Source organism: Xenopus tropicalis, chromosome 7 (genome assembly GCF_000004195.4).
Source record: "Xenopus tropicalis strain Nigerian chromosome 7, UCB_Xtro_10.0, whole genome shotgun sequence".
NCBI lineage: Eukaryota > Metazoa > Chordata > Amphibia > Anura > Pipidae > Xenopus > Xenopus tropicalis.
Genome location: NC_030683.2, coordinates 113,288,628 through 113,302,886, shown reverse-complemented (window position 1 = coordinate 113,302,886; position 14,259 = coordinate 113,288,628). Strand labels below are relative to the sequence as shown.

At 42.6% G+C, this 14,259-nt stretch overlaps 2 protein-coding genes across 7 annotated transcripts in view; one reads left to right on the top strand and one right to left on the bottom strand.

Annotated features, from left to right (window-relative positions):
* The window catches only part of LOC100491292 (circularly permutated Ras protein 1), a 36,663-nt gene extending 29,501 nt beyond the window's left edge, over positions 1 to 7,162 (top strand). For all 6 annotated transcript variants that reach the window (XM_004916300.4, XM_031905875.1, XM_004916299.4 and 3 more), the window contains 4 exons: positions 151 to 291; positions 3,789 to 3,876; positions 5,603 to 5,659; positions 6,323 to 7,162. In XM_004916300.4, coding sequence (XP_004916357.2) covers positions 151 to 291; positions 3,789 to 3,876; positions 5,603 to 5,659; positions 6,323 to 6,412 — 376 coding nt within the window. In that variant the 3' untranslated portion in view covers positions 6,413 to 7,162. The remainder of the gene's footprint in view (positions 1 to 150; positions 292 to 3,788; positions 3,877 to 5,602; positions 5,660 to 6,322) is intronic.
* Positions 7,163 to 11,371: 4,209 nt separating this feature from the next.
* Positions 11,372 to 13,851, bottom strand: MGC75752 (uncharacterized protein). Its single transcript, NM_203881.1, is given in 4 exon segments — positions 11,372 to 11,695; positions 12,254 to 12,379; positions 12,630 to 12,776; positions 13,602 to 13,851. Coding segments are annotated over 4 exon segments (537 nt in total). The 5' UTR covers positions 13,710 to 13,851; the 3' UTR covers positions 11,372 to 11,539.
* Positions 13,852 to 14,259: the final 408 nt, after the last annotated feature.

The window sequence follows — 14,259 nt, the reverse complement described above, 5'->3', positions numbered from 1 at the left end:
TATCTGGAAATATTTATTTGGGGTTCCTGTAGAAAATGTTTGATGGAGCCAACAGACATCTAGATACACCCCTACCAGGGAATATGCTCAACACGTGCATTCCATACACTGGCTGCCTGACTGGGGCCTTTTGTTTCTTTTTTACATTAGTTTAGCTGCGCTGGAAGCCCTTAATATGAGTGTCCTGCAGATCCACAGTGCCCAGATAAGTGCCCATCTCGCTATGGAAGGACGTGTGGAGGAGGCCACTAAGGTGGCTCTGGCGCTGAAAGGACTCATTGCTCAGATTATGTAAGTATCGGTGTAATAGTAGCAACGTTGGTGTGGCTGCTTCTCCACTGTCTTTATTTAACTGCTATTTCTAAGCAGGCACATAGAACTGCAACCCACAGCAGTGTCAGCCTGCAGCTCCTAGGGTCAGCATGTTGGCCTGACATCCAGGGCCCACTGTTAGATATATAATATGGGAAATGGTGTTAATGAGAAATGGCTCTATTGGTTGAAATTAAGAGAGCTGATGGGAGCTGTCCTATAGTGGGGCCCACCAGTAAATTCCCTAGTACCCTGGCAGACCTGTCCATTTGTAGGCCTTAGGGACTTGCTTGGCACCACAAGGCAGCATAGCCTGGGGTTTTCTTAACTCTGTCTTTAATAACATCATAGGGCTCAATTGCCAGCCAGTTGAATATTTTTGCACTTTGTGTTTGGGTGTGCACCCAAGTAGCTGCGGCCTGTGGCTTCTCTCACAACACAGTGTCGGTTAGCCTTGGATTAGTGAAGGGTGGGGTAGGCATGTGCCCATCAGGTTCAACAAAGTGTATTATAAGGGCTAATGCAAACCCAGTAAATATGTGAAACCCCATTAAAAGTAACTTTAGGGATAAGGCACTAGCTGAATACATTCCCACCAAATTATTAGAAACTTTACGATATGCCTATGACAATCAAGCACTACCTGCATCCTTTGCTGAGGCCCTAATAGTGGTCATTCCGAAGCCGGGCAAAGATCCATCCCTCTGCTCCTCATATCGCCCCATTTCTCTAATTAATACAGATGCCAAAATCTTGGCCAAAATCCTGGCGGCGAGGCTCCAAAAGGTGGTTCCTGATCTGGTGCATCCTGACCAATCAGGTTTTATGCCCGGGAGGTCCACTGACATTAACCTAAGAAGACTCTTCACCAATCTACAAATCCCTCATTTAGAGATTGGCACCAGAGTTGCTGCCTCCCTAGACTCTGCCAAAGCCTTTGATTCAATTGAATGGGGATACCTATGGGAGGTCTTGTCTGGCTTCGGCTTTGGCCAAACATTTTTAAAGTGGATCAAGCTACTATACCAACACCCCACAGCAAGAGTCAGAGTAAATGGGATCACATCTCCCTCATTTTCCCTGGAAAGAGGGACCCGTCAAGGCTGTCCGCTCTCACCAATATTATTTGCCCTAGCAATAGAACCTCTAGCCATACTGATCAGGAACTCCCCGGGCATTAAAGGCCTTACATATGGTACCATTACAGAAAAATTATCACTATACGCAGATGACTTATTAATATACCTGGCAGATCCCAGGGATTCGCTGACCTCTCTGCTGCAGCAAGTGGACAAATTTGGACACTTCTCCGGTCTGCGGATCAACTGGGATAAGTCAATCCTTTGCCCCATAGACCCTCTCCAACCACAGCCAGTAATACCCAATATACCCTTAAAGTGGGCCAACCAATTTAAATATCTAGGAGTCTGGATAACTGTAGATCCTACTAACTACATATCACTTAACCTAGACCCCTTACTATCAGATCTCAAAACCCGACTGACCCAATGGTCCAAATTAACACTTTCACTCTGGGGCCGCATAAATATAATAAAAATGATATATCTTCCCAAGTTTCTATACATACTACACAATTCCCCAATTTTTATTCCTAAAACCTTTTTTAAGAAACTTAACCAAATTATCCTACCATTTATTTGGAATAACCGACCCCCCAGAATGGCCTGGACAAAACTATGCGCTCCTCTAGCTGAAGGAGGCCTTGCCCTCCCGCACTTCTATCATTACTTCTTAGCCTCACAAATACACTACCTACACTGGTGCTTCATTCATGACCCTTACAACCCAAATCTGCAGCTTCAGGCAACAATACTTGGCTCCCTGGAAGGATTGAGCAACTTTCCATACCGACATCTTAAGGATACAGCCCCACTACCAACAACTCTAACTATCCCGCATAAAGCCTGGACCATAGCACTTACACTGCTCAAACACCCGCCACCCCTACTTACGTCTAGACTTCCACTCTGGGGCAATCAATACTTACCACAATTTAGGTCGCTACCCGACTTCATATATTGGCCTCGCCACAACATTAAATATCTGGGAGACCTCACAGAACACTCAACCTTCCCAACACATGCACAAATCCGAGAGAAAGCTCAACAACCTACTCTCCCCTTTTATAAATATTTGCAGTTACGATCAGTGTTCAGGGACCAATTTGCCACTCTCACCCCCCAGCTCACCTCCTTAGCAGTGGAGGCTACTCTACAAACTAGCAACCCAGTAAAGATTACCTCAACTCTATACCAGAACCTACTCTCAACAGGCCCCAAACCCTTTCACACCACACAAATATGGTGGACTTCACAAATACCAGCACTCACCCAAGACGATTGGGAAGAGGCAACAGACACAATGTACAACTATCTTATATCTACCAGAGATAGGTTAATACAGTACAAAACCTTTCACCACCTATATATTACACCACTAAGGTTACACCAGATGGGCCGCACCCCAACTGCCAACTGCCCAAGATGTGCAGCAAACCCAGCTAACTTTTTTCACATGATCTGGTCATGCCCCCACATCGCCAAATTCTGGTCAGCAGTAATTAAATATCTATCAGATAACTTAGCCTTCCCTACAGTGACTGATCCTGAAACCTGCTTGCTAGGAGTCCTAGACAGTATAATTGCTCAAAACAACTCCCGGATACGTTACAGAATACTACTGTTCTATGCAAAAAAAACTGTTGCAATGCACTGGATGGGCTCTACCCTCCCTACTGTTACAGCCTGGAAAAATCTAGTGAATACCGTTGCTCCTCTTTATAAGCTCACATATGAGAACAGGGGCGCACCCGACAAATTTGAAGTTTGGGGCCCTTGGTGCGACCTAGAGGGAAATTAGAGGATTTCACTCCCATGTACACTGTAAAACCCCCGGTGTCTCCCCACTTCCCTCTACCACATCTTGATCACCTCAGCTCAGTAGAATGATGGATTCAATATCCCGTAACTGCTGCCAGACTCACGCTCATACTTTGTAATGTTGTACCTACTCTAATGTCTGTAACAAACCTTAAAGATAGACCTGAATAAGAAAGACCAGCATAATTTTTTATTGTAATGTTAAATGTGTTATTTTATGTTTTTGTTTGTATGAAAATCAATAAAATACACCTTTCAAAAAAAGTAACTTTAGGGGGTTATGTAACAAAAGGCACTAAGTTTGCCCAGGAGCAGTAACCCATAGCAACCAATCAGCAGGCAGCATTTACTGGTTACCTATCTTAAAATTGGTTGCTATGGGTTACTGATCCTGGGCAAACTTAGTTCCTTTTATTACATATGGGGGCAGAGTTCCATAATGTGTATAAAATGACATGGCTGCAGTCCTGTTCCATAATAGTATCATAGAGTTTCTGGGGGGCTCTTTGTATCATTATGGTGGTACTATCTGATATATAATATGCTGATGAATAGTTATTGTCTGTGGTTTTCCAGGAAACACGAGAAGTATGAGGCAAGTAATGATGTGTATGAGGAGTGGGAGAACACCATGTCACCCATCTATGAAGATTTGCAAGTATATGTAAGTATAATTAAATAAACACCGGCAAAGGTTAAATGGGTTGTTCACCTTTAGTATGATTTGTTCTGCAGCTCTCCAGTTTGGAATTTCAGCAGCTATCTGGTTGCTAGGGTCCAGATCACCTTAGCAACCAGGAAGTAGTTTGAATGAGAGATTGATATATGAATAGGTGAGGGTCTAAGATAAATACTTTATATACTCGAGTATAAGCCTAGTTTTTCAGGACACAAAATGTGCTCAAAATGTCACCCTCGGCTTATACTCGAATCGGGTGCCATGGGTCCCTCTAGACTAGCACCCTCTCTCCTTTGTGTGCAAATTAGGCCACCCGCAACCAGACCCTCCAGTGCCCTGGCCCGCTCCCACATTCATCTTAATCTACCATCCTCACCCGTCCCATTCTGCACTAGACATTGCACTTTATATTCTATGTAAACTATATATACAGTTTTGAAGGATTTTAACTCTTCGTGTTTTAGCTTGGTTGCTGATTAAGTACTCTTAAAGTGATACTGACACGAAAAAACAACTTTTTAAAATATGAATCTACATAAAAAGTTGCCTAAAGGTTGTGTTGATCATTTTTTGCTGATAGGGCTGCTTTTGTAAGTAATTGTTACTTTAATTTCCTAATCCTGACTGTTTTGCCAACCTGACTGTCCCTTCTCAGCCTGTCAGTTACAGCTTCTAATGGTAACGGCCTCCTGCTGCACAAATATGGCAGCCCCCTTATAGGGGAACATGGGGAATCAGATAGGGAATGGAAAAGCTTGGACAAATACTTTTATGGCAAAATTATAAATAGCATGCAAAGACAGTGTTATGACAGATGTAAAAAAGATTTCATTTCTGCTGTCAGTATCTCTTTAAGGTATCATTCTTGATAAAACAATTGTTTTTGTTGACCCTCCACTTACAGAGCTAGTTTACAGTTTTTATTTGAAATAAATATTTAAAAACATATGCCCCACTGATGCCTCATTTAATGTAATTTTATTGGTATTTATTTTGATGAAACTTAGCAGTAGCGGCTGCATTTCCCACCCTAGGCTTATACTCGAGTCAATAAGTTTTTCCAGTTTTCTTAGGTAAAATTAGGTACCTCGGCTTATATTCAGATCGGCTTATACTCGAGTATATACGGTAATTAATAGTAACAATAAAATTGTAGCCTCGCCGAACAATATTTTTTTAGACTGTTTGAGTTGGAATGAGTCATAAGGAAAAGGCAAATAATTTAAAAAAACTATAAAATATAAAAATGAAGACTAACTGAAAAGTTGCTCAGAAATGGCCAGTCTATAACATACTAAAAATTAACTACCCCTTTAAGTCCATGGACTGTATGTTAGGGGTAATACAAAGTGTGTAGCTCTGGAGGTGTGCCCTGCATCAGTTGTCCCTAACAACCAATTGGCAGTTAGCTGCAATTCATTGCATGCAGTTATTATTATTATTAACCTTTATTTATAAAGCGCCAACATATTCCGCAGCGCTGTACAATAAGTGGGTTACATACATTGGACATACAGAGTAACATATAAAGCAATCAATAACCGATACAAGAGGTGAAGAGGGCCCTGCCCAAAAGAGCTTACAATCTACAAATGCTGAAAGGGAACATCTGATTGGTTGTTACAGGACATTGGATCAGGATACATAGTTGTGTATAGAAGCAGAGAGTTTATTTTAATGTAAATACTGTGTTTGTTTTATTTTTCTTTAGGGAAATTCAATCAAGAGACAACGTGAACAAGGAAACACACATGTCCCTGCTGTGAAAGTAAGTTGGAGTAGAGCACCTCACCTGTTTCTACTCTCATTGGTACTTTATGAGGGAAACACAATTTTTACTTTTATTGTATATGTATGTGGGTGTATATCTCTGTTAAACAATATTTACGTGTTATTTTCCATCTTGGGTTCCCCCTCTGCTGCGGTTCCACTGACTACAGTACCCCCTGTACCTTCCGATTGCAGCCGTGAGTAAGTCTGGGTATATCTAGTAGATATTATGACTATTTGGCCTTCACGCTGGTCACCATCTATGGCTAGGCACTTCCATTGTGGGGCAGTAGTGATTCCCAAACTGTGGCAGAGGTAGCTTTGCTTTTCCTTTGGTGTTTTCACCAAGAGAAGAATTCAGCTTAAGTCATAGCCCTTTGCTCCCCAACACTGGCTATTCTTATACTAGCCTGGTCATGTTGGATGGATAACTGACCAAGGAGAATATCCAGCTGATCGTGCTGAAGCATAATGGCTGGATATTAGAGTAACGGCACTAAGTATGGATGGACTAATCCCACCAATGGGTCAGTTGATTGGATCACTTGGTTAAAGCTCAGCTTATGCATTTCTGGGTTGAGTAATGTTAATGATGAACCTTGCAACTGTTTAATAGTATTTTCATGAACAAGAAAAAAAAATAATACCCTTTACTTTCTAGGGTTTTACAGATGAAATGGCAAACATGATGTTCCACCTGAAGCAGGCCAAGAACAAAGTGATGAAAAAGCTGAAGCACCAGGCCCAATAAATAGGAAATATAGGAGGGCAAGGAGGCGTGGCTAACTGAGAAGCCGCGGAATTCCATGGTGTGGGGGAGGAGTTAATGATGTGCAACTGTGGAATCTCATTTTCCCACCATCAGGTCGAGGGCAGCTCTTCTGGGAAGTATTTGTCAGGTTACAAGGACACTATTTATTATGAGGTATCATGGGCTGGAAGTTACCCCAACAGATATATTACTGACACTTTCGTAACTTCATCCTCTGATGGTCCTGAGTTGCATTAGCTTTAAATACTGGGTCACTGGCTGAAAGTGTAAATTACCTAAAGAAGGGGTATGCAGACTGTGAACCTTCAGCTGTTGTTGTACTGCAACTCTCAACATCTATAGTTATATTGCATTCTTAATATAGGTAAGCAAATAAAATAGAAAATTATTTTTTAGCACGGTTGCTGGCGTTAAATCATATTGCGGTCTGACTGGAGTTTTAGAAACCGTAAGGATGGGTAAGATGTTACTATAACCAACCTGTAGGTGTCAGCACTGGCACACAAGGAAATAGGAGGGGAAAAACAATGATCTAAAACATTATACCCACAAAACCTATTTTACATTTCTTGCATTTTATATCATGTGTATCCTGGTCCCTGAGAAGTGTTTGTTTTGTTTTTTTTTAACATTTCTTTTATTGAGCAATCAGATAAAACAGTCATATATAGTGCAATACAGTGGTTGTACTTGCTGCTATTTACAATAAAATTTAATACAACAACTAAACAGGTGTGGTGCTTTTTTTACCATTGCAGATATTACCTGTATCACATATACAAGTCGGGGGGGGAGATTCGATTATTATTTGTAGTTTTCTGTAATTATTCCCTTTCCCTGGGGCTGGGGGGGAGGGACAACATGAGTAGAATAGTTATACTTCAGGGTCCATATCAACCCATTTTTCCCAAACGTTAACTTTCTCCAGGCAACCTCTTCTCATGTAAGTAATTTTGTAAAGGGGAATGCTTTTCTCTATGAATAACTCCCAGGACCTTAGGGTAGGCCTTGTTTGAGATTTCCAGTTTATGGCTATGGTCTTTTTGCATAGAGACACAGTATAGATAATAAGGTTCGGTCTGCCCTTTTGGGTGAGATGTCTTCCATCTGATTAAGTAACAATACCTTGGGGTCTAGTGGTAGGTGTAGATCAGTTTTGGTATTGATGCTATGTATTACCTGTTACCAAAATATCTGAACTAGTGGGCAGGACCATACCATATGCATACAGTATATCCCACTAGATTGTGGCTGCAGGGTGGGTATTTTGGGCTTAGGGTTGGGTTCATTTTATGTCATCTCAGCGGTATACCCTGTGCAGGAGGTTTACTTGGGTCATTTTATCTTTGCTGCTTATAACCCCTTCAAATGCAGAGTTAGTATATCTTCCCATACCTCTTCCGTGGGCTGGGGGATATCTCGTTGCCATTTTGTGTATAATTTGCTCAGGAATTTACTTCCTAACTGTGACAATTGCTTTATTTCAGAACAGTGTGAGCATTAGGCTTTTTAGTTTAGTAAACAGTCCTTTTGGTAAGACTGTCGGAGCTTGTCTGAGTATATAAGTTAGTTTTGGTAGTATTATCATCTTGAATATATTTATTCTACCTACTAAAGAAGGAGGAAGGTGGGCCCATGATTCAACTCTGGTTTCTGTGTATCTTATAATTGGCTGTATATTGAGTTCGGCAAATTTGCAAAGGTCAGTGTGACTCCAAACCCCTACGTATTTGAAGGATTGTACCCATTGTAGACCTTGTATGTGTGTCGGGGCATCAGCCGGGAGGATATCTATTGGGAAGATTACTGATTTGGACCAGTTTATTTTTAGGCCTGAGTAGTCGGTATGTGTATTGATCACTTTGAGTGCTAACGGTAGGGCATGATGGGAATTTGCCAAGTATAATAATGTGTCATCCGCATACATTGATATTATCTCTTCCCTGGGACCCGGACGTAGTCCGTTGTTTGTTAGTGCTTGCTTGATGCGACTGGCCATGGGTTCCATGGGCTCGATGGCCAGTGCAAATAATTGTGGGGAAAGCGGGCATCCCTGTCTCGTTACTCTACTAATAGAGAATGGATCAGATATTGTTAATGGTTATTAATGAAATAGTAGGAGTCCGAAGAAGAAGAGTGACTAAGCTGACGCAGGGGTCATTCAGATTAAAAGGTTGAATTAATGAACAACATAAATTCCTCTGTTCCTATGATATAGAGAGGGCAGTGGTTATTTGCTTCATGAATCTTATTCATTGTTTATGTTGTTTTATTCTGCAAAAGATGGTATGTCATGATGGCAGTGCAGCCCTTATGCTTTTTACTGCTCACTGCCATGAATGGTCAATAAAATAATGTGAAACAATTGGAACAATATTTCAAATAAACAGCATTCTACTTCTGACATGAATTTATATAGCATACATATATATACTGGAGAACCTGTCATTTCAGGTTTAAAGATCAGTGGTAGGGATACAGGGACATTGGGATGGTTTAAACCACAATACAATCTGCATTAAAACAAAAAACTGTATATTATTATATAAAGAATGTGATTATGTGGTTTTAATATCCATTTGAAGCAATATACAGGCACAGTTGATTGATGACGCTCCATCCCAGCACATAAGCATTACACACACTGCACTGGGGTATGCTCTGGGCTGCAAGGCCCCCTCTCTGCCATTGGTGGTGTACCCAGCCCATGAAGCTGCTGCCCTAGGCAAAGGCACCTATATGACTTCTTGGGTACAAATAATTATCTGTCCCTGGCCAAGTTTTGCTTTACAGGACAAGGAACAATACAAATCACTGGGAGGTGCCAAAATGTTAGACACCCCCCAGTAAATGTAACCGCTTACCTGAGGTGTATGCGAGCAAGCGATTCTCTTCCTCCTTTGGTCTTCGTGCATTCGCAGTAGAGTGAAAAGCCGAATTTTAACAAAAAAAACAGGCTTTTCGCTTAACTGTGCAAATGTCTGCCCTGGGATTGCTGCAAAAGGGGAAGGGAGCAACGCTCGTCTCCATTTACCCCAGGCCGGAGCAGTTTTCTCCAAACAGGAGCACGGCTGGGGGTTACAGGTAAGTGATTACAATAACTGGGGGGCACCCCCTAGTGATTTCGTGTTTCCTTCTTCAGTAGATACAGGGACACAAACTGTGGGGCATAGTGCAAGGCATCATGTGTTCTGCACTCCGTACCCTTGCCCTGTGGGTTACATTTCAGAGCCCAAGACCTGCTAGGCTCCGATCACAGTGGGAGCTGTATTCATGTGTGAGCTGTGGGTTGTACACAGGCATCTAAAACACTGGCACTCAGGAGCTGCAAACGGGACTAGCCCTTTAGATATATTTATTGCAAAAATGCAACGTTTCGGGGTAAAATAACTCCTTTGTCAAGCATGGTGTTACTTTGCCCCAAAACGTTGCATTTCTGCAATAAAGATTTCTAAAGGGCTTGTTCCGTTTGCAGCTCCTGAGTGCCAGTGTTTTAGTTTCTACTTGGAATTTTGGGAGGGTGTCGATCCCTCCAGCATTGTGCACCGAGTGCTAAAGTATCTTGGAGAGCAAGGGTGTGCGAGAGGTCTTCTGTTCGTTGTACACAGGCATACCCATAGATTCCCCTATTTAAAGTTTGCCATAAAAGCATTTGCCCAATGTTCATGATCATGATCCCCCATGCTCCTCTATAAGGGGCGGCCATATTTGTGCAGCAGGAGGCGTTAGCATTAGAAGCTATAACGGACAGGCTGATAAGGGACAGTCAGGTTTAGGAACTTCACGTAACAATTACTTTCAATGTACATTCATATTTTGAAGAGTAGTTTTTTAGTGTCAGTATCACTTTAAGAAACACTTCAGAATGGCTTGTATTAACTTTGCTTTCCTTCAGCTACACAGAGGTAGGTGTCCTCCTATGCTTGCAGAAAAATCTTGTCTGGACTGGTATCCCATCAACTATGTGATAATGTCAGAGCACCTCTAGCCACCGAGTTCTGCAATATTCACATATCATTATGCATCCAGTGTACACAGCGTGGTATATGGCAGCGAATTCAGCCAAGATGGCATGCATACTGACACATTCCAAAATAAATGGCATAGTTACGGTTAGGATGTGTGCATTAACTTGTTCTTGAACAGGACAAACATTAGCACAGATTTCTAGGTTTAAACATCCTGCCATACTGTGGGGGAAGCAAATTGTACAACTGTAGAGGGGCCTTTGGTAACAAGGGGGTCCAGTGGTGGGGGGGGGGGGGGGGGTCATCTGAAATCAGGAGCGCTGATTGAAAAATTTGCTTCAGGTGGCAGTGCCCTGCGCTGCCTGCACTAGTGATGCGCCCACCCTCTAAAGCAAGAGAAACTAAGCTCAGGGCAGAGCAAGATGGCATCAGTTAAACTGCCTCAATAGCGAACCATGAAATTGTCCCTACATTTCAGTTGCTAGGCCCAGGCGCACCAAAGGGTACACCACTGATTTTACATTCATTGAGTCATAGGATGCAAGGGAATTCTTGGAAAGGGAATTTCCTCTCAGGTGCAAAAAGTGGGTTATTTTCCAGTGAGCTTTATGATGTGGTGGCAGAAAGTGTTGGAAACCTTTATAATGTGATTAGATAGATAAACTTCCCCTGCATCACCTACATCTATAAATCTAGGTAAATGCAAAGGATGAACCTGATGGACCTTTGTCTTTTCAACCCCACCTTGTGTGTAACTGTGGCATCCATGTAACTTCATGTTACAGACATTGGGTAGGATTTTCTAGCCAGCCTAATAAATAGCCAAGCCCTGACCAGATATAGGGTCAATGGCTTAGCCAACCAGTAAGTTGCCGACTGGCTGGAGGCAATATCTGCCTTTGTATGGCTAGATTAAAGTACCACATATGTTCCCATGGCTTCCCCCAACAGAAAAAAAGACAGACAGGAGTTAATGCTGCTAGTAAAGTTGTATTTTGCTTATGTGCAGATCAAGCAAATCACATTCCAGAGATCACATTTCAACTTTGGATTCCAATTAATGAGCAATAGTAAGAAGCGGGAAGAAGGGGCGACTGGCCAGGCAGAATATGCACCCCACACATTTTAGTGACAGGACTTAGTCACTGTCTCCCAGGGTCAGCTTATCAAAGAGATATTCTCCCATGCCATCTTCAGCTGCCTTAACGCGCTTCAGGTTGGTAAGGTGGTCGCCCAGCTTCTTGATGATCTTAACTTCCTCCTCAAGGAACTCGCGCTCCAGATAGTCACACATCTAGCAAGAGAAAAATCACTCAGTCCAAAGCATTCAATGATAACTGGCTTCCATTTTGGGCATGCTGTGTATGTGCAGGAGCCAGACAATGTTTAATCAGACCAGACTGCCTAAGGCAGTGGTTCCTCAACTGTGGGCTGGACCCAGTAAGGAGATGTGGTTAAAATGTATTTGCTTTTCTACATATTTGACACTGTGGCTGAATGGGGCCCCATGAACAAAGGTTGGGTGGTTTAAACAGCAAGTCAACCACTGGCTTAAGGCAACCCACTTACCCATCAAACGGTACATCCCCATTTGGACGTGTAATGGAATAAGGTGCGACATGTAGTCATATATAAACCACCCATTACAAAGTTGCCCTTATTAACATACTGCCCCCTGTTGGGGAGAGCTCTGCAATTCGCCAAAATGCCTACTAAAGTAGAATAGGAACCCAGTTCTGAAAACTCTGTTGTACACTTTATTATGCCCCTGACCACTCCCCATTACAACCCACATACTGCCCCCGGCAAACCTACCCCCTTTCATTCATAAACAGCACAAATCTGCACTTACATGTGGATCGGCATGATCTGTAGCAATTTTGTGCAGGTCTAGGAGAGCCTGGTTCACACTCTTCTCAAGATTGAGTGCAACCTCCATAGCCTTGGTCCCATTGCCCCACTCGTCGGCATCAGGTTTCTAAGGAACAGAAACACAAGAGTTAGGATTACTATGCAATTAAATCATCTTTAAAGTCCAAGGGACAAGATAAAATATGCAGAGAAGCAAGCAAGCAACTCACTTTGACAGAGACCCAGCTGCTTCCATGCAAGCCCCACCCCCCCCGCACAGTTTGCCTTTTCTCCAGCAGCATACACTGCAGGGAGGACTTCCCTTGGCACCTAAGCCCAGTAGCAGGGTTAATGGAGTAGTGTGCATCAGCCCTTACCTTGATGTCTTGGAGCACAACGCGCCCCCCACGCTTGTTCTGGAATTTTAGTAAATCCTCAGCGTGATCCCGCTTCTTCTCAGATAGCTCACGGTAGTACTTTGAGAACTTGGAAAGAGCCACATCATCACGATCGAAGTAATAGCCCTAAATATGGAGATCACAGAACATTAATAAATAAGCCCTATAGTGCCAAGAGCAAACTGCAGTTTCAGAGGGGTGTATTTATCAAAAAGGCACAGGAGATGCCTATGTATATCTGCACCCTTCTATCCATTTCTGTAGGAGATGTACTGGGGCCCAGGAACCTTATAGGGGTGGTTCACCTTTAAGTTAACATTTAGTATGTTATAGAATGACCAATTCTAAAGCAACTTTTCAATTGGTCATTATTTACAATTATTTGCCTTCTTCCAACTCTTTGCAGTTTAAATGGAGGTCACGGACACCCAGCAGCAAAAAAAAAAAAAAACCTATTGCTCCGAGACTACAAGTTTATTGTTATTGTTACTTTATGTAACTGTTTACCGTTCAGGTTCTCTCCTATTCATATATCAGCCTCTCGTCCAAACCACTCCCTGGTTGCTAAGGTAACTTGGACCCTGGCAACCAAATAGTTGCTGAAACTCAAAACTGCAGAGTTCTGAACTGAAAAAGAACTAAGAAAACCTACAAATAAACAAAGACCAACTGCAAACTATCACTATCACTTTCTACATCATAATAAAAGTTAACTCAAAAGGTGAACAACCCTTTTAAAACAGGATTTAAAAAGTCTTTTTGGGAGTCACTTGACCAAGTAATCAGTAATACAAATCACATGGGTAGGGTAAGGAGTTAGCTAAGGATCCTCTTACTTTAGAGAAAGTTCTGGATAAAAACCAAAACCAATAAGGGTTGGGTCTGCCCATAGAGTTTGTGCTCAGGGAAGAGAGAGGGTTAAAGAGAGGGTTAGAAGGGCCTCATTCTCACCAGAGACAGGTAGACATAGGAAGTCTGCAGCTCTAGGTTGGCAATGCGGTTGATTCCAGCCTCGCTTTCCTCATGGTAGTTCTGGCGGATCTGACTCTGAGCGCTCATGATGTCACGATTTTGCTGGACTTGGCAAAGTATTAAAAAAGACTGCGGATATGCGACTTGCGATTCGAGCCTGGAGAAGCCGAGTTCCGTTCAAGCACTGTTGAAGCAAGAACTGCGGATTCCTTCTGCTGTCACTGCGAAGATGTCTCTGAAGTTGCGTTGTTTACGACTGGCCTTTTATAGAGCCAGTGGGCGGAGTTTCTGGTGGGACGGACGTGCCATCATTTGGGAGGGATGCGATTGGTTACAAACAGCTGGCGTGCCCTGAGTGACATGAAGGGGTGGGGGCTGTTGCTGGCTGCTGGGACTATTTCTTTGTATTGAATTTGTGAGGGTGTCCCTTCAAAAATTGATTAAATGTTAGTCAGTGTTCTGTGTACAGCTGCCCCCCCCCCAGTAGTTGCAGACTCTGCTGCCCCTATACTTGCCCCTCGCACTTGCACTTTCTGAGAGTTGGGGCATTTTCTTTCTGCTGTGGGTTTATATTGCCCACAAGGTGCCGAATTGCAGAATATACATTCTGAATATATATTCTGCACTATATATATAT